The sequence below is a fragment of the Prionailurus viverrinus genome, unplaced genomic scaffold (genome assembly GCF_022837055.1).
Source record: "Prionailurus viverrinus isolate Anna unplaced genomic scaffold, UM_Priviv_1.0 scaffold_35, whole genome shotgun sequence".
Classification (NCBI taxonomy): Eukaryota; Metazoa; Chordata; class Mammalia; order Carnivora; family Felidae; genus Prionailurus; species Prionailurus viverrinus.
In genome coordinates this window covers 6863625-6889176 of record NW_025927605.1, presented here as the reverse complement: position 1 = coordinate 6889176, position 25552 = coordinate 6863625, and the positions used below count along the sequence as shown (strand labels likewise).

Sequence of the window (25552 nt, the reverse complement as noted above, 5' to 3'; positions counted from 1 at the left end):
AGCCATCAGCCCAGAGCCTGACGCAGGGCTCGAACTCGCGGACCGCGAGATCGTGACCTGGCTGAAGTCGGACGCTTAACCGACTGCGCCACCCAGGCACCCCTGAACTCTGCAGTTTAAAAGAGAATCCTGGGGCGCCTGGGTGGCGCAGTCGGTTAAGCGTCCGACTTCAGCCAGGTCACGATCTCGCCGTCCGCGAGTTCGAGCCCCGCGTCAGGCTCAGAGCCTGGAGCCTGTTTCCGATTCTGTGTCTCCCTCTTTCTCTGCCCCTCCCCCGTTCATGCTCTGTCTCTCTCTGTCCCAAAAATAAATAAACGTTGAAAAAAAAATAAAAAAATAAAAATAAAAGAGAATCCTGTGCCTAAGCAGAGCCAAACTTCTTAATTCTTGATGAAATTTGCATATGATAAAATACATATGTATAATATATGGTGATCCGTTACATGAAAACATAGCACACATGCTATTTTCCTATCACATCTGTCCAGATTTTAATATGCCAGTTATAGTAAAAAGCAGAAAACTGTCTCATAGTATTTTAGAATGTGAATGCAATGTTAATATCGACATTTATAGAGTTCTCCATTGTTTATATTTTCTTGTTTGCTTTAATCCCACCAAGGATGCAGTGAAGTCAGTAGAATTAAACCCATTCTTCTTCTCTGAGGCTGAGACTCAGAGAGACCAAGAAATCTGTCCGGAGTCATAATGCTAAGAAATGGCCAAGCAAGGACTTGAACCCAAGTATTCCAGCCCCCAAACTAGTAGTCTTCCCCTTATGATATGTACTGCCCACAGTCTATGATTCTCAACCAGATTTGTGACAATTTAATCAGCTTGTATTAAAAGAAACACCAGTGAATTCAGACTCCAACCTCTCTTCAAACAGCCATCTCTTATAGAGAAAAAAAAAAATGACAACCCTTTTAATTCTTAAGTTCCAACCTTTGATCTTGGTCTTGGCCTTCAAGAACTGGGCTGGGGAGAGCAGGCAGAGAGACACTTGGGGACCTTATGAAAAAACTGTGCAGATAGCTCCTGCTAACCCCCAGCAAAGGCAGCTTCCTATATACACACACACACACACACACACACACAGGCCAGAATCAGGTGTAAACTTCTAACACATCCACCCATTCTGATTAGAATGGCCCCCCCTGCCTGCATCCTGGGTGTGATAAGGAGGGGCACCTCTCAAAGATAATTTCAGCTCTAAACATGCCTATGTTCCCCTTGCTCCACTATTTAGACACACAGTATATAAAAGAGGAAATCAACCCGCTTTATTTCACTTTCGTGTTGGGTCTACCCAGAACTTCTCTGGTGAATTGAGTTTGGTCAATCAGAAAATCCTACACCCATAGGTTTTTTTTCCAGCTATGGATTATTTCTGTTTGTTTTGTTTTGTTTTGTTTTGTTTTATAATCAGCTGTGAATTTAGCAAAGAATTCAGGCTTCATAGACCTTCTCCTTAGGCCAGAGTCTGGTGCGGTTTCTTTTGAGGAGGAAGGGACTTGGGAACACATAGGGAGCCAAGTTACTTTTCTCCCCCCAGTCATTTCTGCTGGGGCTGGGAGAGCCAGCAGGAATTTGAGGAAGTTTTAATCTCTCTGCTACACAAGCGAAGGGAGCAAGACTCAGGGATGAATTAGAGATTATACTGAATTTGGAGAGCTAAGGCCAAAACCATCTCTGCAATCGACGGTTTCACTTGAGACACTTTTTCCCCAACCCTTTTCATCTTGTCATTAGTGATAGACTATTGGTCACTTGGGCTGTTACAGGGAGGCTGCGTTTCCCCAACTCCCAGACAGATTTCTGCTATTTTATTAAACTGGTTTGGAATTCACTGCTTCCCCTAGACCTCAAATTGTTCCCTTAATCGGAAAAGCAAGGGACGAGATGAGCGGGTTCTCTCTGGGTAGAGGGAGAAAGGTAGAGAGTGAAGTGACAACTCTCAGAGGCTGGGCAGCCAGGTCAGACACAGGCCTCAATCAGATTTGGGGTTAGAAGAGAAATCCTAACCCTCTATCTACCCTTCTTCTGCAAAGGTCTCGGTGGAGAATATCTTAAAGTGAGAGGGAACCATTAGGGACATCTGTAAACCCAAGAAGAGAAAACAGAAAAAAAATAGGCTTGTTCTCACCTCCACACTCCTTTTCTTTTCAACCCCCCTGCAGGCCACCCCTGCCCCCATCTCGATTCTCCTTTCCTTTGTCTGCCCTCACCCCTTTGGCAGTGAACATTCTCTCCCCCTCCCCCACTGTATCTCCCTTAAAGAAGTTACCAGCTGGTCCCCCTTCCCCCAACTTGTTCTGGTCTGAAGCAGGGTCCCAAGCAGAGTGCATGTAAGGAGGGAAAGGGACAAGGGGCCTGTGAGCTCTTTCATAGTTGGGGGCTAAGCGATGCAGTGATGAAGGGTTATCAAGAGAAGAGAAAGGTAGTGTGATTCTGGTGATAAAGATAGAAAGCGGGAGAAGGGACCATAAGGCACAGGCAAAGTGAGGGGAAATGGGACACAGAAATATGGACACAGAGACTGGGAGAGAGAGCCAGCTTTGGGGTTCTTTGCAAAGGATGAGTCCTCACCCTGCCCTTGAAGGCGTGGGGAAACCTGAGAAGTTTTGAGGGTCCTCTCTGGACCTGTCTCACCTGCTTGCTTCCTTTCCTCTCCTGAATTCAGTTGTTTACAGAGATCCCTTCCCTGAACTCTTGCCCTCCTGGACTTGCCCTAGCCCCGGCCCCCAGGCCTCGGGTCAGGCAGACACCCTGACAGGTTACAAATGAGCGTGGGTGTTAGATTGCGCCAAGCTCTTGTCCTCCGAGTCTGGAGGAGGAGAATCAATGGGGTCTACCTAAGAGCTTCGCTTCCAGGCCCATCTGGGTCTGAAGAGAGAGAAGGAGGCACTTCCTGTTCTCCTCCCCTCCCCCAACCCTAACCCGACAGACACAGAGCCGCGAGGGGTGAGACTCCACTCCTGAACCTCAGGACCTCCACACTGGTTCTCCCATTCTCCAAACAAATTCCCTCACCCTATTCTAGAAAGTTCCCTGAAAACTGGACTAATCTTTAAGCTGCAATTGGTATTGAATTGGGGAATTTGAGGTTTGGCATAGGCGGTGGCGGGAGGTGGGGGGGTGGGGGGATGGGAGTGGGGTGGGGGAGTGGGGGTGGGGTGGGGGGGCAGGGGCAGGGGATGGAAGGTGGTGAGGGAGAGAGGGGGAGGAGGCAACCAGGGGGAACACAGGAGCTACGCTAGTTTCGAGCACTTGAGAGAGAGAATAAAAATTTCCTCCTCTTCCCCCTGTAAACATCACCTAGCTCTGTGCCCATTGTGGCTCTCTGGAGAGATACAAGGAGTTATTTGAGTCTGAGTGAGTGAGCCAGCTACAGCTATGGATGGCTAGAGAGAGGATAAATACATCTAGAGAGATGAGGTGATGGATAGGTAGGGAACGAATATAAATATGGAGAGAGACGGACGAATGGAGAGATGGATTGAGACAGAGAGAATATAAAGCGAGGCTGAGGGAGAGGAATGGATGTGTGAATGAGGAGAGAGCGTTTATGCGGAGACGTGGAGGGAGAAATGGGGCGTTTCTCGCCCCCCTCTGCACATTTCTGTCGTCCTGCCTTGCTCCCTGAAATGCGTTTCCCACCTCTTCGGTTAATGAATTCTCCCTCTAGACTCTAGGCCCTGCCTCGCCCTTGGGTGTTTTGCACCCCCTTCCTTCACAGGTATCCATTTGGCCCAAGATAACATACCTCCCCCGCCCCCCCCCCCTGCTGTCCTAGCTCATCACCCCAAGATAAATTGGGAGACAGAGACCAGGAGTGGGAGTTCTGGGCAAAGTAAGGAGGCTAGATACCCCACCTCCCAGTCTACAGCCTTGGGGGGTGGGGGGAAGAGTCCTTTGGGGGGGTGGAAAGAGTGAGGGGCAGCTGGGTTGAATTTGTCCAAATCTAATAACCCAGGAGCCTATTGAAGGCCTTGGGGGTTGGGAGGGGAGGAAAGTCTTGAATATTCCTCTAACTTTTACCCCCTCTCCCTCTGGTCCCTTCTTTCCAAAAGTCTTTGAAGAAAGATGTTTTTGACGCTTCCACGTCGCTCTCAGATGGATGGGCTGCGGGTGATTGAAGTGTCTTTGTCATGCTAATGTTTGGGGGGTGATGGATGGGCGCTGGGGCTGCCAAACTCTGGCCCGCTGCGCCCATTGGCCTGGGAGAGATCACATGCGCCCCTCCACCCCCACTCCCTACCCCCTTCCTGGGGGAGCCCTGGCCCGGGCGAGCTGGGCCAGGCCATGGATGCAAGCTTCAGCGTTGTGACATACTGCCGAAAGGTTGTAGGGCAAGAGGGTGTCTCCCCCAGACGGGCCGACCCTCCTGCGGCCTCCACGCATGGACTATAATAGGATGAACTCCTTCTTAGAGTACCCACTCTGTAACCGGGGACCCAGCGCCTACAGCGCCCACAGCGCCCACAGCGCCCCTACCTCCTTCCCCCCCAGCTCGGCTCCGGCTGTTGACAGCTACGCAGGGGAGACCCGCTATGGCGGGGGACTGCCCAGCCCCGCGCTCCAGCAGAACTCAGGCTATCCCCCCCAGCAGCCGCCTTCTGCGCTCGGGGTGCCCTTCCCCAGCTCGGCGACCTCGGGGTACGCCCCGGCCGCCTGCAGCCCCAGCTACGGGCCCTCTCAGTACTACCCTCTGGGCCAACCCGAAGGAGACGGAGGCTATTACCATCCTTCGAGTTACGGGGCCCAGCTAGGGGGCTTGTCGGACGGCTACGGAACCGGTGGAGCGGGCCCGGGGCCCTACCCTCCCCCGCAGCCCCCTTTTGGGAGCGAGCAGACGGCGAGCTTTGCATCGGCCTATGCTGATCTCCTCTCCGAGGACAAGGAATCGCCCTGCCCGTCAGAACCCAGCACCCCCACAGCCCGGACCTTCGACTGGATGAAGGTTAAGAGGAACCCACCCAAGACAGGTATGAGACAGGCGTGGCCACCCCTTCTCCGGGGCCCCAAACAGCTCTGCTTCTGCACTGAGGGTGTCCTAGGCCTGGGACGGCAGGACAGGTGGAGCAGTCCAGTAGAGGCAGGTAAGAGCGCTCCGCCCAGTTTCAGGTCACTTGGGGTTTCCCTGCCCAGCGAGTGCCCAGCGAGTGCCCGGTTACGTTTAGGAGTAAGTCTCCACACCGCCCCCCTCCCCCTGCACTCCCTTGCTTCTCGATCTGTGTGCCCAGCACAGACCCAGGACCTGCTTATGTTGGGGGGGGGGGAGATGGGGGAGGTAGAGGGGGCTTGGTCTGAATTTGGGGGTGTCTGGTGATCCAAGGGCACATTGAGAGCTGAAGTTGGAAGGAAGCGGTGGGGGGGGGGGGTGGTTAGCTAGAGCTGGCCCAGGAGGAGGAGAGGGGAAGGAGAAAGAGGTGAGAGAACTGACGTGGCCCCCTCTCTCTCCCGCCCCGCCCCCCCTAGCGAAGGTGTCTGAGCTGGGCCTTGGCGCGCCCGGCGGCCTCCGCACCAACTTCACCACGCGGCAGCTGACCGAGCTGGAGAAGGAGTTCCATTTCAACAAGTACCTGAGCCGGGCCCGGAGGGTGGAGATCGCCGCCACCCTAGAGCTCAACGAGACGCAGGTCAAGATTTGGTTCCAGAACCGGCGCATGAAGCAGAAGAAGCGCGAGCGGGAGGGAGGCCGGGTGCCCCCAGCCCCTCCGGGTTGTCCCAAGGAGGCGGCTGGAGACGCCTCCGACCAGTCGACGTGCACCTCCCCGGAGGCCTCGCCCAGCTCTATCACCTCCTGAATGAAACCGTCCGACCGACCGTCGGGGCTCCTCCGCTCTGGAGCGCCTCAGTCCAGCCCCTCTCCTGCGCTCTCCCTAAGCCAGGCCTCGACTTCATCGTTCCAGCCACCCGTCACCAAGGCCGGGCGCTCGTTTACAGCTGCTTTTGGGGAGACTGGGGAAACGCTTTTCTCTGGTCCGGGCGGGGTGTTGATGGCTGGGGACCCTACAGGACCAGAGGCATGGGAGACACGGAACGTGTCAACTGTGGAGGGAAGGGCTTCCTTCCGCCTTTCATCTGGGGACCAGCACGTGGGTGGGGTAGGAGCCAGCCACACCCTCCTGAATTCTCCCTTCTTTCCAACTTCCGTGTGTCCGGTTAGTGCCTTTGAGTCTCAAGGACTCTTCCGGAGCCCTCGGTTCCTAACTCTCCCTTCTAGGCCGGGACAGAGGGAAGGCCTTGAAGTTTCTCCTGAGGGAGGTTTTTGGGTGCAGGCCTGTTACCGATGCTTAATCTCTCCAGTCACCACAGACCTTACAACAGCACCAGCTGCCTTGTGACAGACCAAAAAAACTGCCCCCCCCACCTTATTAACCCCCTCCTGGCACATTTGTATTGCACTAACTCAGCCTCCAGAAGTTGTTTTCTGAGACCTGCCTCCTTCCACTGGCGACCTCATCTCTAAGCCACCAAAGTGTTTTGGAACTTGGTACTCCGGGGACTTCTGGAACGTTGTTGGAGGCCTGCCCCCAGCAAGCCTCTACCAGGAAGGCGCAGGCACGCCCCCACTAGTTCCTCCCCTATTTATTGCCTCCTGGAAAACCCAGGACCCTCCTCCCCATCCACCTCTACCCCTGGGGCAGCCTAGGGAGGCCCAGGTGCAGTGAGAGCTCCCAAAAGCAGCAAGCATTTCTCTGAACCTTAGAAACAGTGGAGGTGCCACGGGAGTTTCTGGAAACCTGAGCCCCAAGCGAGCCGGGTTCTCTCTGTACCTCCAGCTACCTCATTTCAATAAAGTCTGTGTTTTTCCCTCTTCCCGACTCCGTCTGCTCCTCCACCTCCCCCCCCCCCTCCCAGGGTGGAAGAGGCGTCATACTCCAAGAGCCCTGAGGAGATGTGGGGGAAGATTTGGTGAATGCTGGTTGGGCTGGAAAGATTTGAGCTGGAAGACCTCAGCTGGATCAAGAGGACTTACTGGGTGGGACCAAAGCAGAACTGGGCCCAGCCTCCAGGTCTGACTGTGGTCAGTCCTTGGGTCATTGGAGCAGCCAGGAAAGAGGTGGGAAAAAGAGAGTGGGAAGGAAATCGCCCGCCCGGAGAGGGTCCTGAGAGGGAGGGAGGCAGGAAAAGGGAGAAACATTATTTGGAGAGAACAGAAAAGGTGCTTAAAAAAAAAAAAAAAAAAAAAAGAGGAGGCAGTGTGGGGGAAAGCAAAGGCCCTCTACCCCCTCCCCCCTGCTCTCTCCCCCAGGCCTAGAGGGAGGCCTGGCATGGAGTGGGCCTTCACACTGAAAGGTTGCTGAAGGAGTGAGGTGGGGGTGGGGAGGCTGTGTAAGGTGCCCCCTCCCAATCAATTCTTGCTCAGAGAAAGAGGATGGGTCGCTGACAAACTCCAGAAGGGCACACGGGTTACCCCCTAACGCCCGCAGTTCCCACCCGCAAGCCCCCAACCAACGGGGATGGGGACATCGGGACAAAGGAAGCCAGGATAGCTGGGAGACTCTGGCCCTAGCCGGCCCGCCTCCGAAGGGCCCTTCCCTGGCTCAAGGTGAACGTCCCGGGTCTCCGGGCCCGCTGGACGGCAGAGGGGAGGCGGCCACGACAGGGGCGGGAGGGGTGGGGCTCGGGAGAAGGGCAGGTAGCCCGCCCAGCGCCCAGCGGGCCTGTTGGAGGACGTGGGAGGGCCTGGGGGCGGGGAGCAGAGGCCCTCCCCCCCCCCCCCCCCCCCCCCCGCCCCGAGGTAAATCCCAATCCCGCGCTGACCTTTTTACCTCGGAGCGCCTCTGGGCTTTTCCAAACAAGCCAACAGCGAGCCCGCGGGGGCAGCTATTGTCTCCTGGTCGGTCCCACTGACAAACCTTTGGTCGGCGGAGGCGGGGGGCCGGGGCTCAGGAAGCTCCGCGACGGCCACCAAACCGCCATCGCTCACTCGCCCCGCAGCGCCGTCGAGCTGACATCGGCCTGCGGGCTCGGCCCGGTTTATTGATTCCGGTGACCCGGGGAGTCCAAAGGCCCCGGAGCCCGGACAGCTGGGCATGGGGGTGGGGGCGCGGGACCAAGGGGTTGTCTTATCCACCCCATCTACTTAATTCTGACCTCAAAGGAAGAGAGGCTGCGAAAAGGACTAGGAGCTTCCGTAAGAAACGCTGAGCACTTGCTTCCTAATGAAAACGATGCCATTATAGTAGCGGCAACATTATCGAGAGTGGCACAGCCCAGCCGGAGGGGAAGGGAAGTGTGTGCTTAGCTTTCCCAGAGGCTGCTGTCTTGCCCTCTGTCCTTAAAAAAATCTATTAACTGCTTTTCTGCATTGAATTGAAATTGCCACCAAGGTTGGCTTCCCCAAAGGGGGTCACCTTGACCGAGGGGACAGAGCAAGTGTCTGTGGAAACAAAACTCCCCTTGCTTGGAGCCATTTACTGTAAGCCGGTAGAGCCTTCTGGTGGAGGGATTTGTGGACCCTCCAACCTTGGGGCCAGCAAATGGGCAAGGATGCAGGGAAGGAGAAGGAGCAGTGGTTAGAGCAGGACCACAGGGGTGGTGGAGCTGGACCTCAGACTGGGGCTGACAGGTCCTGAGGGAAGCGTGATGGAGGAGACAGGAGGGAAGGGGAAGGCCGGCCCATTTGATTTTGGTCTTAGCAGAAGGAACCCTCAGATTCCCCCGGGGAAGGGTGAGGGGCAAATTGATTCTCTGTTAACAGCGGGGCGCCTCAAAATAATCCACAATGAGCCTGAGTCTCCTATCTCCTTAGATGCAAACATCGTTCCCACTTTGCGCTCCCCTAAATCCCACTCGGACTCCAGACTGGTCTACACAGAAGGCAGTTAGTTGGATAAAGAAAAGGTCGCTGTGCATTTTCCTATCAAAACTGACAGAGGAGGAGGACGGCAACACAAACAGAAACACATTTTTCCGCTATTGAAGTATGTTGATGGCTTTCACTGTTAAACTTTCCAGAATAGATGCCAAACTGCTTTACTCATGGATTCCTCTGTGGCTTTCAGAAAGGTGGGTTTTTCACAGCCCTCGAGGGGGCGAGGAGAATTATATTCACCAGGAGATCTGAAAGTGCATTTTCTGCAGAACTGGAAAGCCCTCCACCCCCACACCTCCATTTACCACGACCAACTCGAGAAAAATCTCCTGTTTTGAAAATATAAATCTTAAAAATTTTTTTTTATGTTCCTTTATTTTTGAGAGAGACAGAGAGAGACACGGAGCGCAAGCAGGGGAGGGGCAGAGAGAGAGAGGGAGACACAGAATCCGAAGCAGGCTCCAGGCTCTGAGCTGTCAGCGCAGAGCCTGACGCGGGGCTTGAACTCACAGACCGCGAGATCATGACCTGAGCCGAAGTCAGACGCTTAACTTACTGAGCCACCCAGGCGCCCCGAAAATTAAAATGTTAAGAGAATTTTTTCCCCTTGATTCCTCACCGGAGACAGAATTCTTCTCAGGGCTGGTTGCAAGTCTATTAAGGCTTCGGAGGAGCATCTCGCCCCCCCTCCCCCACTGTCGGGGGAGGGGGGCGGTGGAGCCTTCCCACTCCACCCAAGCCTCCCTCCACACCATCTGTTTCTCAGCCCGAAGTGTGAACTTTTCTTCTTTCATTTGCCTTCTTCTTCAGCGTTTGTTCTCCCAACGTGAGGCCCTTTGATCTCCTGCACAAGAGAGACAAGAAAAAGAGATTTAAAAAACGCTGAAGTTCTTACTTTTAAGTTAGTTTCTTTGTTAAGAACATTCCTTTGCACCCAAACCGCTGGGCTGCTGGAGGGGAGTTGGGATGGGGAGGCTGGGGCATCTCGGGATGATTCAGATGGGGGTGGGTGGGGATCCAGATGAGTCTGGAAGGAAGGCTGAGGATTTGGGGAAGTGTCTGGGATACCTGGGTTCAACTCCTTCAAACCTCGCCTGTCATAGCCTGGTGGCCTTGGGCCAGTTGTCTAATTCCCTGCGACCAGTTTCCCTGCCTACAAAATGGGGATTGTAATTGTACCTATCGCATAGGGTTGATATTAGGATTAAATTAGTTCATATGTGAAAAATACTTGGAATAGTCCCTAATAAATAAACCTGAGCTCTAATAGTAATTGTCATCATGATAAGGGACATGTCCTCTCCCACTTCTATGGTCCTTAATCTATTCCAGGGCACATCTGGACCTTCAGGACTGCACACACATACGCTTACTTGTCACACTCGGATCTTGTTGGATCCCTGATACGTCTAGGGGTCTAAGGGCAAGTTACGGGTCCATAGAAGGGATTCCCTCCTTAGCTGAGAACGGCTCAAGCAGGTCTGACTAAGACCCTCTCATTTCCTTCAGGTCTCAGGGCACTCCCCCACGGAGGGGGACAGTTCTCAGGGCCTCCGCACCTTTCTCCCTCCCATTATGGGAGGCTGGGCAAGAAGAAGGCAGACATTTTGAGTTCCCGACTTACACTGGTGGAGGGCAAGGGTTCTAAAGTGTCACTTCATTTTCAATGCGGTCCCCCCCTTCCCCCCTTATTAGCTGGGTGAGCTATTGCTGGTCACTCAATTTCCCTGTGCTTCCATTTCTTCAGCTATAAAATGGAGGCTGTTGAGGAATAAAGGAGGTATATGAGACCTACTTAGAACACTGCCTGGTAGGGGCGTCTGGGTGGTTCGGTCCATTAAACGTCTCGAGTCTTGATTTCAGCTCAGGTTGGGGTCTCACAGTCCTGGGACTGAGCCCCGCGTCGGGTTCCCCGCTGAGCATGGAACCAGCTTAAGATTCTCTCTCTCTCCCTCTCCCAGCTCTCTCTTTCTCTCTCTCTCAAGTAAAATAATAATAAAAAAGAACACTGCCTGGTCGTGGATTCAGTAGAGATTTTCTTTTTTTTTTTTTTTTTCTTTTTTTTTTCAACGTTTATTTATTTTTGGGACAGAGAGAGACAGAGCATGAACGGGGGAGGGGCAGAGAGAGAGGGAGACACAGAATCGGAAGCAGGCTCCAGGCTCTGAGCCATCAGCCCAGAGCCCGACGCGGGGCTCGAACTCACAGACCGCGAGATCGTGACCTGGCTGAAGTCGGACGCTTAACCGACTGCGCCACCCAGGCGCCCCTCAGTAGAGATTTTCTGTGTTATGTTTCTATTCGCATAAGACCTTTCTCTTTCTTTCTTGAGCTGAGTTGTTCTTGGTCTTGGCATGATGGCAGCAGACGTCCTCCAGCCGTGGTCCTCCTGCATTGCACCCACAGACCCACCTGGTACCATGACCACGGGACTTGCTGTGAGGGAACAGAATGATTACGAACAAAAGGATTCAGGGTAGCCCCACAGAAGACTGGTCCAGTGTCACGATGAGTCATGCTCTTGGCAGGATAGCCTTCTTGCAGAACTCTGGGAGCACATTTTCACTATACTCCACGACATTGGCACCCCCTGCAGTTGTACTAGATTTTTTTTTTTTTTGTCTGATGACTCAGTCCGGAGTCTCAGGACTTCCTTGAATGACCTCCTTTGCATGACTCAATCGCAATATTCCAGAGGCTTCAGCTTTGTTGTTTCCCTGGCTTTCCCAATGCTTTCAATAATCAGAGTGAGTCCTGGGTGGGACAGGAGTTGGAGACGCAAGCTATTTAATGTCCTTTCTTGGGAGAATAGAGAGGCTCGAGCAGCTGTAGACTTTAGCTCAAAGGCCTCCTGGCCCTTGTCCACGGTTGTTCTCTTCATTAGGAAATGAATGGGTCAGATACTTCAGAGAAAAGAAAGAATTTTGTAAGAAGTCGGGAGACGCAAGTTTACTCTATCGAGAGACTCCTGTGCATCCTCAGGGAAGTCACCCCGTCTCTCTGGGCCTGCTTTCCCAGTCTTTGATGTAAATTGGATTATCCCACTGCAGCTTGACTCATCCTTTCATCTGAGGACAGAAGAAGACATAAGTAAGAAAGAATGTTAAGCTTAGTGGGGGGGTCGGAGGGTGGGTGGAGGAATCATCCTGTTGGATATAGTCTACTGGCCTAGTTAGAGCTAATTAAAATCACTCTTTCTCTTCCTACCCCCCAGTCCATTTCCTCCAGGCTCTCAAGATCACTGGCCTGAGTCCAGACAATTCTCAGTCCTGCAGCCTTTTCTGCCTGCAAGAGAACCTAGGAGGGAAAGAGCCCCACAAAGCATGTGCTCTCTGCTCCTTTGGGGCCTGAAGCTCCCTTCAGTTTACTCTGGTCTGACAGCTCCATTTCAACCCCCACCTTGGAGATGAGGCAGCTCAATATTTACCCAGCCAGAGAGGTTTGCCCAGAAGCCTGGCCTCCCTAGCCTGCTCCTGCTGGCTCTGCTTTGCTGCCCCCCCCCCCTTCCTTTCCTGGTTCATGGAGAGTTCAGCCCTAAAATGGCTAGCAGCCCCCCACCCCCAGCCCTGGCGGAGCTGCCTGTCCAGGGGATTGCTGAGGCCAGAAGAGGGGAGGGGAAGGGCCCCGGTCGTGGGGTCATGCCCTGGTCTCTCCACTCTTGCTGGACCGGCAAGCAACGGGGGCCTCCCAGAGGAGAGACGACTCAGCAAACGATGGTCTTTTTGGACTAAAATGGACCCGTTGGGCTGGGGAGCCGGTCCAGGGCTACAAAGGGTCATGTCTCTGCACGTGATTAGTATCATGGGCTATGTTTAATCGTAGAGACACTCGGTAAACTCGTAACAGTCTGGGCTCTTTTTCCAAAGACACTAAAAGCGCTTGTACATAATGAGGCGACACACGGTTTCCAGCAGCCACATATGAGAACAGTCTCTTATCTCCTAACATTCTAGATTTTACGGTCCACGAAGGCTGAGGTTTTTGTCTGTTTTGTTCCTGGCTCCGTTTCTAGTGCCTGGCACAGAGTAGATGCTGTATTTGTTGATAAAGTGACTATTGAAGCAAAATGTTCCTGTCTAGAAGGCAGGTACCCCCCAAATGGTGCTCTCAAAGGATGTCAGTTTCAGGTGTTTGATTAGTGCAAGCTTGTTAACATAATCGACGTGTTACCATGAAGGTAATTAAAGTAAGGTTGCGGATGGGAGGGGACTCGGGAGGCATTTTCTTCTTCTCCTACCTTTGTACGTTAAAGGTGTCTATCTCTGGCAAATGACAGAGAGAGTTGATTTCTGTAGCTTCAGGGTTAGTCTGTTCCCAGGGTTCACCCGCAGAAGTTTTATTTGGGCCTCCTTTAGTTTAGCAAACTCAAGAAAAGACTCAGCTTTGGAAATGTAAGGGATTTGAAGGCCCAGCTGGATTTTTTTTTTTTAAATTTTTTTTTTCAACGCTTATTTATTTTTGGGACAGAGAGAGACAGAGCATGAACGGGGGAGGGGCAGAGAGAGAGGGAGACACAGAATCGGAAACAGGCTCCAGGCTCTGAGCCATCAGCCCAGAGCCCGACGCGGGGCTCGAACTCCCGGACCGCGAGATCGTGACCTGGCTGAAGTCGGACGCTTAACCCACTGCGCCACCCAGGAGCCCCTCCTTTTATCTTTTCTAAAAATACTTGGGATATCTTCCCTTTCTGGGGCCAGTAGGCACAGAGCAGGGGATGATGGGCTTGTTGGGTCTGAAAGGGAACAACAAGGGAAAGCATTACTTTCAATGCTTAATGGAACTCGGGCAAAGATGGCCGCCTGTTGGAAGTTCCCTGCTCTCGGGAAGGTCACCCAGCCTAGCCTGGTCAGTTGCTATCATTGGAAATTGTTGGCTATTGATGACATCCTTTTGATCATTCCTACCACCGAGGTATACACATGGATCCTGATCACAGAAACAGGCACCTGCACCCTCTGTTCCACCCTGGAACAGAAAAGGGAAAGGGAAGGGAAAACCATCTAGGAAAAGGAACAGTCCCCTGCACCCTCTGTTCCACCCTGGGGCTAGATTTCTAGATCGGGGGTCCCTTAGGAGGAACAAAGTTGGGGGAAAGAATGCCTCAGCAGCAACCTGCAGACTCGTCAAGGGCCACGGGTCCTGGGCATGGTTTTAATGCCTTTGGCCAGGGTTCTCGGATTCCCCACTTCAAACAGGCCACAGCCTCTGCCAGCTGCTGTTGTTTTTTAGGACGGGGAGTCTGAAGGGGCAAAATCTGGACAACATGCTGTTCAGGAGAAGAGTCTTCAGAGTATATGTAAGCAAACACAGGCCGATAGATGGTGGATGAGCTATCCCACATTGTTCTTCGGTTCCAAACTTCTTCCCCCCCCCGCGCCCCTTCCACGACCTCCAGTTATTCCACGGTGTCTCCCATTTACACTCAGTCATTTTCCAGAACTCAGTGTTCAATCCCCACCTTTGGGGTTTGGCAGGAGAGATCTGACCCAGGGGGCTGAAGCTACCAAGAGCCAGAGGCGGGCAGGAAGGCAACGGCTTTGCCTTTGCCGGAGGATGGGTGGGGGTGGGGTGCTGAATCCGGCATGGGGTCTCTATTCAGCAATTCAAATCCAGCAATTTAGGTGCGTTGGAAACGGAGAATTGCGAAGATGCCTTTGAAAGTGCCTGCATGCTCACAGGCTCCCCCACCTACAGTGGGAACATTTCAAAACCTATTGAAATCCACACCTTGACACATTCCCACAGATACGCTGGCCTCCCTCACGCTTAAACAAGCATTGTTACTTGTGTTCTCGACCAAAAATCGAGTACACAGCTTTGCAGACATGGCTGCAAAAGCTGGAGAAAGCGGGCTCCCGGGGAGACAGCCAATGATGCCTGCATGAAAATGTCCTCTTTCTCTCCCACTCTTTGAGTTTCTACTTTGACTGTAAGTGGTGCAAAGCAAAACTTCTGAGAAGTGTGAGTGGAAAACAGAAGCGTTCTAGGCATACAGGTGAAAAGGAAGAGGGCCTTTTGCTGAAAAATCCCTGGGTGGAGTTTATCTCTACAGAACTCCCAGAATGGAAACGAAAAGGAAATCGGTGGGAAATTAATCAGCTCACCAAGTTTGGTGATGGGTGGCTAAGCGCTCAGAGGGAAAGCAAAAATGAAGACAAAGCAAAACAGATAAACAAACAAAAAGTCCCAAACATGGCCGCTCTCCTACAATATCTTCATCAAATACCAAAGATCTGCAAAGCTGATTTTCTCCCCCTTGGTTTTCATTTGGGTCTTTGGACCCACAGTTTAGGAGGCTTTGCCCGTGTCTTCCTGCCTTGACTAGGGAAAAGAGCAAGAACTTGTGTTTATCCCTAGAATTTAATGGTGAAGAACAAAGGCACGGATACAAAAATACAAGAAAAATAGCATCCGGTTAGTGCTTATTACCAACCCCAGTTTCGGGTTCTTCAACATCCTAATCTATTTGAGAAAAAAAAAATCAAACTTATCACATCAAAAAAAAAATCAAGATAATCAAATGTGAGTCATATTAATCTAACAAAAATAACCTGTGTGTCCCTAAGTCCTGCTTTTATGAAAAACCCCCTCTATTTCACTAGAGAAAACCCCGTTTTTAAAAATCCCTCTGTTTGACTAAGAAAAGACCCATACAATAGATACGGGTCTTCCTTTTACCTCTTTATGATTTTCTAAGTCAAAGGAATACAGGAGACTGGAAAAAAAGCAAATTTTGCTCTTTTTCCTTCTCTGCCTCCAGCTCTCTTGTTCACAAATCTCCAAGGCGGAGCAGAAAAACAGGATCCTAGGTTTGAATTTAATTTGATCAGTACACAAACCTCTTGCTCTTCTGTCCTCTGCATTTGCCAGGTGCTGAGCTGAACTGAATGTCAGATTCTTCCTTTGGAAAACAAGAGAAGTCCTGATTTTCTCTCTCTTCCCCCCCCCCCCCCCCCAGATCTTTTAAATTTAGTCTTCAAATTTATTTTTGGTGACAAGTGTAAATGTTTGCTCAGTTGCCGAGGCATAACTCAGATTCTTCTCTCAGGTCAGTTGAAGCCTGGGGGAGTCCTCTCCCAACCTCTCCTTTCAACTGAGGCAAGGTTTAAGATGCCAAGAATTTTCCTGCCGGCACAGAGGATGTAACTCAGCACCCCTAGAGTCCCTCCTTCCCACTTCATTCTGGGAGCAGTTTCCTGAGTTACAGGGTGTGGTTCCCAGTGGAGTCTGAAGCCCTTGTTTGGGAGAGCAGAGAGAAAAGCTCACAGGTCCCCGAAGGTCTGAATAGCAGGTGTTTCCATACTAAGTGTGCCTGGAGAGAAAGGACTCTCCCTTCCTCCCAATACACACACACACACACACACACACACACACACTCCCCAACTCTGTAAACTTAATGGAGGAGTTTTGTTGTTTATGGGAATGGAGACAGAGGAGGAGTAAGTTACTTGTAAATCTGCTTCTAGCAACAGGGAGAAGTGTTTTTCTCCTGGCCTTTGGCAGATGTGAAGAGAAGTTCCTGCCCCCAAATGAGATACTACTCTGGCTTTCAGATCAATGTTGCCTTTGGTTGACCATCTAGCTGCTTCCTAGCTCATAGAACTGAGGAATCTGCATTGCCTCGCTCTCTTCTGTTCCCTTCTCTCTTTCCCCACACACCCCCTCAACATAGCCCGAGAGTCTTTTATTTCTCCTTCCGGTGAGTGAATTTCCCGGGACATTACAGTGCTGAAGTCGACAATTGCTGGGAATTCTCCGCTTTGGTACCCCCCTGACATGGCCTTAGCGAATGAGGGTGGGGCAAATCAAAGCAAAAGGACAATGAAAACCGTGGAGATGGAAAAGACTGTATAGACTTTACACCCTCACCCAGTCTTCACGACCGCATGCTGGGCTCCCGCGCCTCTAGCAATAGGGAAATTGCTATTTGTAAAGGAAGATTCCTCCAATTTGGACTGCTTTAAATGATAGGAAATATTTCTGTATATGGAATAGGAATTTGACTCTTTAGGTCTCACCTTACTTCTTTGCTGCCTCTGGAGCCAACAGAATGACTCTGAATTCCTTTTTCACGTGCTACCTCTCCAAATATTTGAAGACAGCTTTCATGTGTGCCCCTGGGTCTTTCCTTCTCCAGAGTGATACACATTCCTGATTCCTTCATTTGTTTCTCCTAAGACCTCACTTCCATAACTTTCCCCATCCTGCTCCTCTTTCCTTAGTTAATAGTTTCTATACAACGAGGAGCGCCTGGGTGGCTCAGTTGGTTAAGCGTCCGACTTCAGCTCAGGTCACGATCTCGCAGTCTGTGAGTTCGAGCCCTGCGTCGGGCTCTGGGCTGACAGCTCAGAGCCTGGAGCCTGTTTCGGATTCTATGTCTCCCTCTCTCTCTGACCCTCCCCCATTCATGCTCTGTCTCTCTCTGTCTCAAAAATAAATAAGTGTTAAAAAAAAAAAATAGTTTCTATACAACGAACTGTCCGGAAAATCCACAGTGTGACTGCGTCAGTTCTAAGTAGAGTGAGAATATCTTAACCCTTGGGCTGGCCACTATATTTCTGTTGATGCAGGCAGCATGGCTTGGGCAGGAGAGGGTAACAGGGCAGGCTGGTGGCTGGTGAGAAATTAGAGGAACTCTTTACCTCTTGCAAAGTGTGTCCATCTACTTGACCTCTAGGGCTGCATCAGGCATCTGTACCATAATCCATACAGATCCCCAAGCTCCAGGACAGTACTATCCCACTGGCAGTCATTTGTGGGGAACAAACATTTGCTGAGCGGCGTCTGTGTGATTTGTGAGAAGGGAAAGGAGCGTTAGAGTAGAGAAACCACATGGACAGGTGGGAAGGAGAGGCTCTATTATGTCAAGGGCAGGAAGCGCAGGTGACCTGGGCTAAGCCAGCTGCTCAGGGTCTGCATGTCCTTATCACTCGCTGTCCGGGTAACTCTACTTCTTTCACAGTGCTTCACCCTGACCCCCCTTCTTGAGGGCAGCAGTTACTTTCTTGTGATCAATTGTTGTTGTTATTGACGTGTAGACAGCACTTTGCTGTTAGCCTTTAGTTTTCATCACATCCCTGGGAGGTTAGTATAATCCTTTAAAAAGAATTTTTTTTGATATTTATTTTTGAGAGCGAGAGAGACAGAGTACAAGTGAGGGAGGGTCAGAGAGAGAGAGGGAGGGGCGCCTGGGTGGCTCAGTCGGTTGAGCGTCCGACTTCGGCTCAGGTCATGATCTCACAGTTCGTGGGTTTGAGCCCCGCATCAGGCTCTGGGCTGACCACTTGCTCAGAGCCTGGAGCCTGCTTCAGATTCTGTGTCTCCTACTCTCTCTGCCCCTCCCCCGTTCACGCTTTGTCTCACTCTGTTTCTCAAAAATAAAAATTTAAAAAATAAAAAAAAAATAAAAAAAAAAAAAGGAGAGAGAGAAAAAGGGAGACACAGACTCTGAAGCAGGCTCCAGGCTCCGAGCTGTCAGCACAGAGCCTGACGCGGGGCTTGAACCCACGAACCTCGAGATCATGACCCAAGCTGAAGTCGGACGCCCGACCATCTGAGCCACGCAGAAACCTGGTTAGTATGATCCTTATCCTCACAGCAGGGGAGCCCGAGGCTCAGAGAAGTAAGGTACCCAAGATTGCAGATATGAAAAGCAACATGTGATTTTCTTTTTCTGTCCCTGGCCCTAAAGAATCTATATGTTGGTCCACATATTTGGCATATGCAATGCATTTAGGATGATGGCTTTTATTCCACCTGCCCCAACTGTACCCCTAGCTATTGTTCAAGGTTTTAGGTCATAGACTTTTTCCTTTTAGGGAACAGATATCAAGCAGACTACCCAAATATCCAAGATCACCAGCTTCAACTAGGGAATCTCTCTCTCTCTGTATAACCTTTAAAGATGGAGAATTCTGCAAATAGAGTCCAAATCAAATATCGGTTGACTCCTAGACTCTGTGAAAACCTCTAATGGTCCAGAGTTTGGCCATGATGGGAGGTCTGGCTTTAGGGATCCTCCCCTTGGAATGATCTTCTCCCAGTTTGGAAAGATGCAGGCACTTTGAACATGACCGATCTTGAGGCTGAAAGGCTCAAGTCTGGTATATTATAGAAAGCCTGGGGAAAATGGAAAAGGGGCTTTTAACGTGAATTTGGGCAAGCGTCTTTTTGAGGACATATCTTGCCAAATTCTTATGATGGGTGTGTGGGTGCTAGGACTTCACAGGAGATGGGAGTCATAACACACGGATAGTCAAGAAGTAGGGGTTTTAGCCCTGGAGTTAGAGATGATAGCACTGCCCAGGTGCCTACTCTCATTGGAGTCAGCTTTCTTCTACATTCTCCATTCCCCGCCATCCTCCTCCCCCAGGCCTTGTTCGAGATCCTGGTCATGGCAGACATATAGTCAGGGCTTTGAAGACTTTGAGGAATAAGCAGATCAAAAGTCCAAATCTCCAACCCCTTCCACCTGTGAGCCTCCTGGCACTGGTCTGGAGAGCCAGGCACAAAGCAGATGGAAGGCAGAAACCTGGAGGCCATAAGCAGCTTCCTATCCTATAACTCAGCCCAGGTCCTGGGGACCTATTGTCAGGGGTCCTGACGATAGAATGATGGGGAGGCTGGGGTGAGACAGGAAGAGGAGGGGTGAGGTACATGAGGCACACAGAGCCAGATTAGGGGCAGTAGATCACTTGGGTCTGGCATCTACTCTCTCGCTTTAGGCAAATGTTGCTTTAGCCCCAAAGAAGCTACATTCTGAGACTGGCTCGCTGTTTATTTCAATAGACGCAGACTTTGAAGAGTTCTGAAGGGGCTCCTGATAGGGGCATCTCGTCATTCATATAGCCCAGCAGCAGGGCAGTAAATCGAGAAGGTGCAGAAACGAAACAAAACAAAACAGATTAAAAAAAACCTTCCTTGGGGTGCCTGGGTGGCGCAGTCTGTTGAGCGTCGGACTTCAGCCAGGTCACGATCTCGCGGTCCGTGAGTTCGAGCCCCGCGTCGGGCTCTGGGCTGATGGCTCAGAGCCTGGAGCCTGTTTCCGATTCTGTGTCTCCCTCTCTCTCTGCCCCTCCCCCGTTCATGCTCTGTCTCTGTCCCAAAAATAAATAAACGTTGAAAAAAAATTAAAAAAAAAAAAACAAAAACAAAACCCTTCCTTGATCAGACGTTGTAAAGTATTTGCCAAGTCTGCAGATGAGAAGATCACTAGAGAGAGTGCGTGTGTGAGCCCCTCAGAGACAGTCCATTTATTTTCTCCTTTCTGTTACCTTCTTTCTTTTTAAAATTTTTTTTTTCAACGTTTATTTTATTTTTGGGACAGAGAGAGACAGAGCATGAACGGGGGAGGGGCAGAGAGAGAGGGAGACACAGAATCGGAAGCAGGCTCCAGGCTCTGAGCCATCAGCCCAGAGCCCGACGCGGGGCTCGAACTCCCGGACCGCGAGATCGTGACCTGGCTGAAGTCGGACGCTTAACCGACTGCGCCACCCAGGCGCCCCTCTGTTACCTTCTCTCTAGATGAGTGAGGCACGCACGACAAGGGGGAGGTGGGTCAGCATTGGTTGTGAGGCCACACAGCCCCAGTCACATACGGCTTCTCCTCACCAGGTGCTCCCAGCGAGCGGTATGGGGGGATCTTGCCTTTCCTTATCGGTTCTGAAATACAAGCCACAGAGACTCAGCGGCTGTCAAGGTAAAAGGCTATCACAGAGCAAACACCTGAATGAGAGAGACATATTTGAGAAAAGACAGATAACATTTTCAACATATTTAGAGATCCCAGCCCTCGTCCGGCTTCAGAATCTTTTCCCAGTACGGGGTGTCAAACAAATTAAAGAGTTTCTGGGAAGGCAGGAACCACGCATCTTACCGGTTCTTTTGTCATGTGTTGGAGCCGGCCTGGAGACAACCATGCTGAAATAATGGGTCTTGGTAATTTCACAAGCTAAGGGGCTCCAAGGACACCATATTTCACTTACTTTGCGGATAGGCACTTAGCCCCCTAACCAAAGGGAATACCAGTTTTTGCTGAGAATCAGTAAAAATCATTAGACAGCAGTGGGAGTCTGGAGGGGGAGAGGCAGTTAGCACTCCTTTTTATAAGGTCCCGTGATGGCTTCATGAGTCTTTCCACTCTTACTTTCATCTCCCCCATCATCAGCGTTGCTTGTTAACTAAAGCCATGGAGGCCAAAGAATTTCATTTAATTGGAGGTGATCTTGGAAGAAACCAAGCACTCTGCACATGGCAACCTTGTACATTGGATCTAATGTAGGATCCAACACAAGCCCATCAACATGTAAAGTAAGCAGGAGGGGTCAAATATACGAAATGGGCAACCAGGAAGAGACCAATGCCAGGTTGTTATATCTGCAAATCATCTTCAAACTCACCGATAACTGGAAGGACAAAAAATACTTAAAAGCTTATAGTGTGGGGGGCGCCTGGGTGGCTCAGTCGGTTAGGCGTCCGACTTCGACTCCGACTTCGGCTCAGGTCATGATCTCATGCCCTGTGAGTTCGAGCCCCGCATCAGGCTCTGTGCTGACAGCTCAGAGCCTGGAGTCTGCTTCAGACTCTGGGTCTCCCTCTCTCTCTGCCCCTCCCCCACTCATGCTCTCTCTCTCTCTCTCTTTCTCTCTCTCTCTCAAAAATAAACATTCAAAAAATTTTAAAAAAGATAAGACTGATCTAACAGCATAGATGGCATAATACTAATAACTGACAGATACAGCAAGTTCTTTTAGTTTTTGGTTTTCTGTCTTCATATAATACAAAGATTTTTAAGGGTTGAATACCAGTGATTACATTAAGGGGGATATTCATCTTACTAACTCATATCTATAGCATTGCATTCCCTTTCAGATGCCATATTTAATTAATTTATTTATTTTATACTTAAAACATTTTTTAACATTTATTTATTTTTGAGAGGGAACGAGCAGGGGAGGGGCAGAGTGAGAGGGAGACACAGAATCCGAAGCAGGCTCCAGGCTCCGAGCTGTCAGCACAGAGCCCAACACAAGGCTTGAACTCATGGACTGCGAGATCAGGACCTGAGCTGAAGTTGGACGCTTAATGGACTGAGCCACCCAGGTGCCCATCAGATGCTATATTTTATTTTATTTATTTATTTATTTATTTATTTTTAATGTTTATTTATTTCTGAGACAGAGACAGAGCATGAGTGGGGGAGGGGCAGAGAGAGAGGGAGACACAGAATCAGAAGCAGGCTCCGGGCTCTGAGCTCTGAGCTGTTAGCACAGAGCCCGACACGGGGCTCAAACTCACAAACCGTGAGATCATGACCTGAGGTGAAGTCACTTGCTCAGCCAACTGAGCCACCCAGGCGCCCCCCAGATGCCATATTTTAAAAGCATTCTTAGACCTTCTGGCTTGGAAGGGACAGACTGACCTGATCTGCTTTTCTTTCTTTCTTCCTTTCTTTCTTCCTTCCTTTCTTTCTTTCTTTCTTTCTTCCTTCCTTTCATTTAAGAACTCTCTACACCCAACGTGGGGCCTGAACTCACAACCCCAAGATGAAGAGTTGCATGCTCCGCCGACTGAGCCAGCCAGGTGCCCCCCCAATCTCCTTGTCACTGAGTGGTTGTTCAGCCTGATTACCACCCACCCATTACCAAAGACAGGGAGCTGACAACTTCCCAAGATAGTTACTTTTCTGTTCACCACTACTTTGACTGCTTTTCCTTATTTAAGATGGGATTTGTTTTACTAAAACTTTTACCCTTTGCTCCTAGTGCTGTTTCTCCACTCCCAGAAGAAAGTCATGATGCATTCCCCACCGAGGTCTTTCCCATTCCAGGTGAAACAACCCCCTTATCCTTCAGCTGCTCATTGTAGGACGTGACTGTATCACCCAGGAAGGACCCAGAGGACAACCCTGTGAGAACACTGTGTTTCATGGTGTCACCACCAGCACAGTTGATTAGGATTGCAATATTTTCCTCATTCTTCTGCTCCCACCAGCCCCTTATGGAGACTTTATTGAATATTGGCTCTTGCTTCAAGCCTTTTACATACATTGTGTCATCTAATTCTTGTCACAACCCAAAGAGGAAAGGTATTAAAAGAATTCTCCTTTTGCATCCTATGGAATCCAAGGCTTACAAAAGGTAAATAATTTGTCCAGGGTCACACCACAAATATTCCATTTCTATTAATACAGCTAATGGTTATTTTTTTGTTTTGTTGGATTTTTTTTTTTTTGGCAGTCATATCAGAGTTAATGCACATGGAAAAATCTAGTTATTTTTGCATATATGGTGGCTTGGTTGTATTTTCTCCAGCTGGGTCCATACAGCGATTGTAACATCTCTTTTTCCAAATTTTTATTACGAAAACACTCACATATTAAGAAAACATTGAAAGGGTAGTACAAGGAACACTACATCTACCGCCTGAATTCACTTGTGCTCATTTTGCCAGGTTGGCTTTGTGTAACTTTATTTATGCATCCGTCCTTCCATCCATGCATTGCAGAACAGGTTGTACTTCGATCTTACGTTTTTCAGTGTGCATCTCCTAAGAATGAAGACAGCGTTCTACATAACCACGGTACCATTATCATACCTAAAAAAAAAATCAGCAATAATATCCAGTGCATATCAAGTTTTTCTAACTTTCCCAAAATACCTTTTAAAAAAAATTGTGGTGAAATACACATGAAATATACCATCTTAATCGCTTCTCAGCCTACAGCTCACTAATGTCAAGAACATTCACGTAATATGCAATCAACTCCAGAACTCTTTTCATCTTGAAAAACTGAAACTCTGGGGCGCCTGGGTGGTGCAGTCGGTTAAGCGTCCGACTTCAGCCAGGTCACGATCTCGCGGTCCGTGAGTTCCAGCCCCGCGTCAGGCTCTGGGCTGATGGCTCAGAGCCTGGAGCCTGCTTCCGATTCTGTGTCTCCCTCTCTCTCTGCCCCTCCCTCGTTCATGCTCTGTCTCTCTCTGTCCCAAAAATAAAAATAAACTCTGAAAAAAAAAACTAAAAAAAAAAAGAAAGAAAAACTGAAACTCTATACCCATTAAACAATCACTTTCCTACCCCCCCCCCACCCCAGCCACTGACAACCACATTCTGTCCCTATGGATTTGACTACTCTGTGTACCTCCTATAAATGGAATCATACAGGGTTTGTCTTTTTATGATTGGCTTATGTCACTTAGCACAATGTCCTCAAGATGTATCCATATTGCAGCATGGGAAATGTAGAATTTCCTCCCCTTTTAAGGCTGGGTAATATACCATTGCACATATGTATCACATTTTGCTGATCCATTAATTTGCTGATGAACGCCTGAGTTGCTTCCAACTTTAGGCTATTACGAATAGTGCTACTATGAACAAATCTCTCTTTGAGACCCTGCTTTCAATTCTTTTGGGCATATACCCAGAAGCAGAATTGCTGGAGTATATGATAACTGTCTTTTTAACTTTTTGAGGAACTGCCATATTATTTTCCAGAGTGGCTACATCATCTTACCTTCCCACCAACAGTGTACAAGTTTTCCAATTTCTCTGCATCCTCACTAACACTTGTTATTTTATTTTTTTTTAATTTTCCTGGTAGCCATCCTAATGGGTGTGAGATAGTATCTTGCTGTGGGTTTTTGTTTTTAAGTTTATTTATTTATTTTGAGAGAGAGCACACACACGCGCTGGGGAGGGGCAGAGACAGGGAGAGAGAGAGAGAGAGAGAGGGAATCCCAACCAGGCTCCGCATTGTCAGTGTGGAGCCCCACGAGGGGCTCGAACCCACGAACTGTGAGATCATGGCCTGAGCCAAAATCCAGAGTCGGTGGCTTAATCAACTGACCAACCAGGCAGCCCTCTCACTGTGGGTTTGATTTATACTTCCCTGACGATTAGTGATGTTAAGCGACTTGTCTTGTGCTCATTGGTCCTTTGTACATCTTCTTTGGGGGAATGTCTGTTCAAGTCCTTTGTCCACTTTTAACAGGGCTGTTCGTTTTTTTGTGGTAGAGTTGTAGGGGATCTTTATATATTCTGGTTATTAAATCCTTCTCAGATATATGATGATATCACTCTTGCTGATTGTGTCCTTTGATGCAACAGTGACTTTTAAATTCAAAGTAGCTTACCTTTATCTCAGTTAAACTTCATGGCTTTGCATGGTCTCATCCCTGCCTAGAAAGCCCCCCTAGTTTCCTTTGTCTGTTTGACTCCTATGCCCCCTCTAAGACTCAGCCCTGTTGTCACTTCTTCCACTCTGAGTTAGGAGCTTTTCTCCTACATCCTTATTTTCTGCATGTGCCTCCCCTATAGCCCTTAGTGCAATCCATTCTAACGGCAGAGATCTAATTCTTTTTTTTTTAATTTATTTTTTTAATGTTTTTATTTATTTTTGAGACAGAGAGAGATAGAGCATGAGCAGGGGAGGGGCAGAGACAGAGGGAGACCCAGAACCCGAAGCAGGCTCCAGGCTCCGAGCTGTCAGCACAGAGCCCGATGCGGGGTTCGAACTCTCGGGCCGTGAGATCATGACCTGAGCTGAAGTCGGACGCTCCACCGACTGAGCCACCCAGTCGCCCCAGAGATCTAATTCTAAGGCAGGGATCATCTTGTTAGTCCTTGTTTTCCTGTGTTTGGCTCACAGGTTCTGACTGAACTAACAAATATTAAATGTAGCCAAATATTCTGAAGCGATCCAGAGGAGATTGACCAAGAAGAAGG

The 25552-nt window shown here is 49.8% G+C and overlaps 1 protein-coding gene across 1 annotated transcript; it reads left to right on the top strand.

Annotated features, from left to right (window-relative positions):
- Positions 1–4402: 4402 nt before the first annotated feature.
- Positions 4403–5810, top strand: HOXB1 (homeobox B1). The gene is made up of 2 exons (XM_047845908.1): positions 4403–4988; positions 5482–5810. The coding sequence occupies exons 1-2, from the start codon at positions 4403–4405 to the stop codon at positions 5808–5810; spliced, it is 915 nt and encodes a 304-aa protein (XP_047701864.1).
- The last annotated feature ends 19742 nt before the right edge of the window (positions 5811–25552 follow it).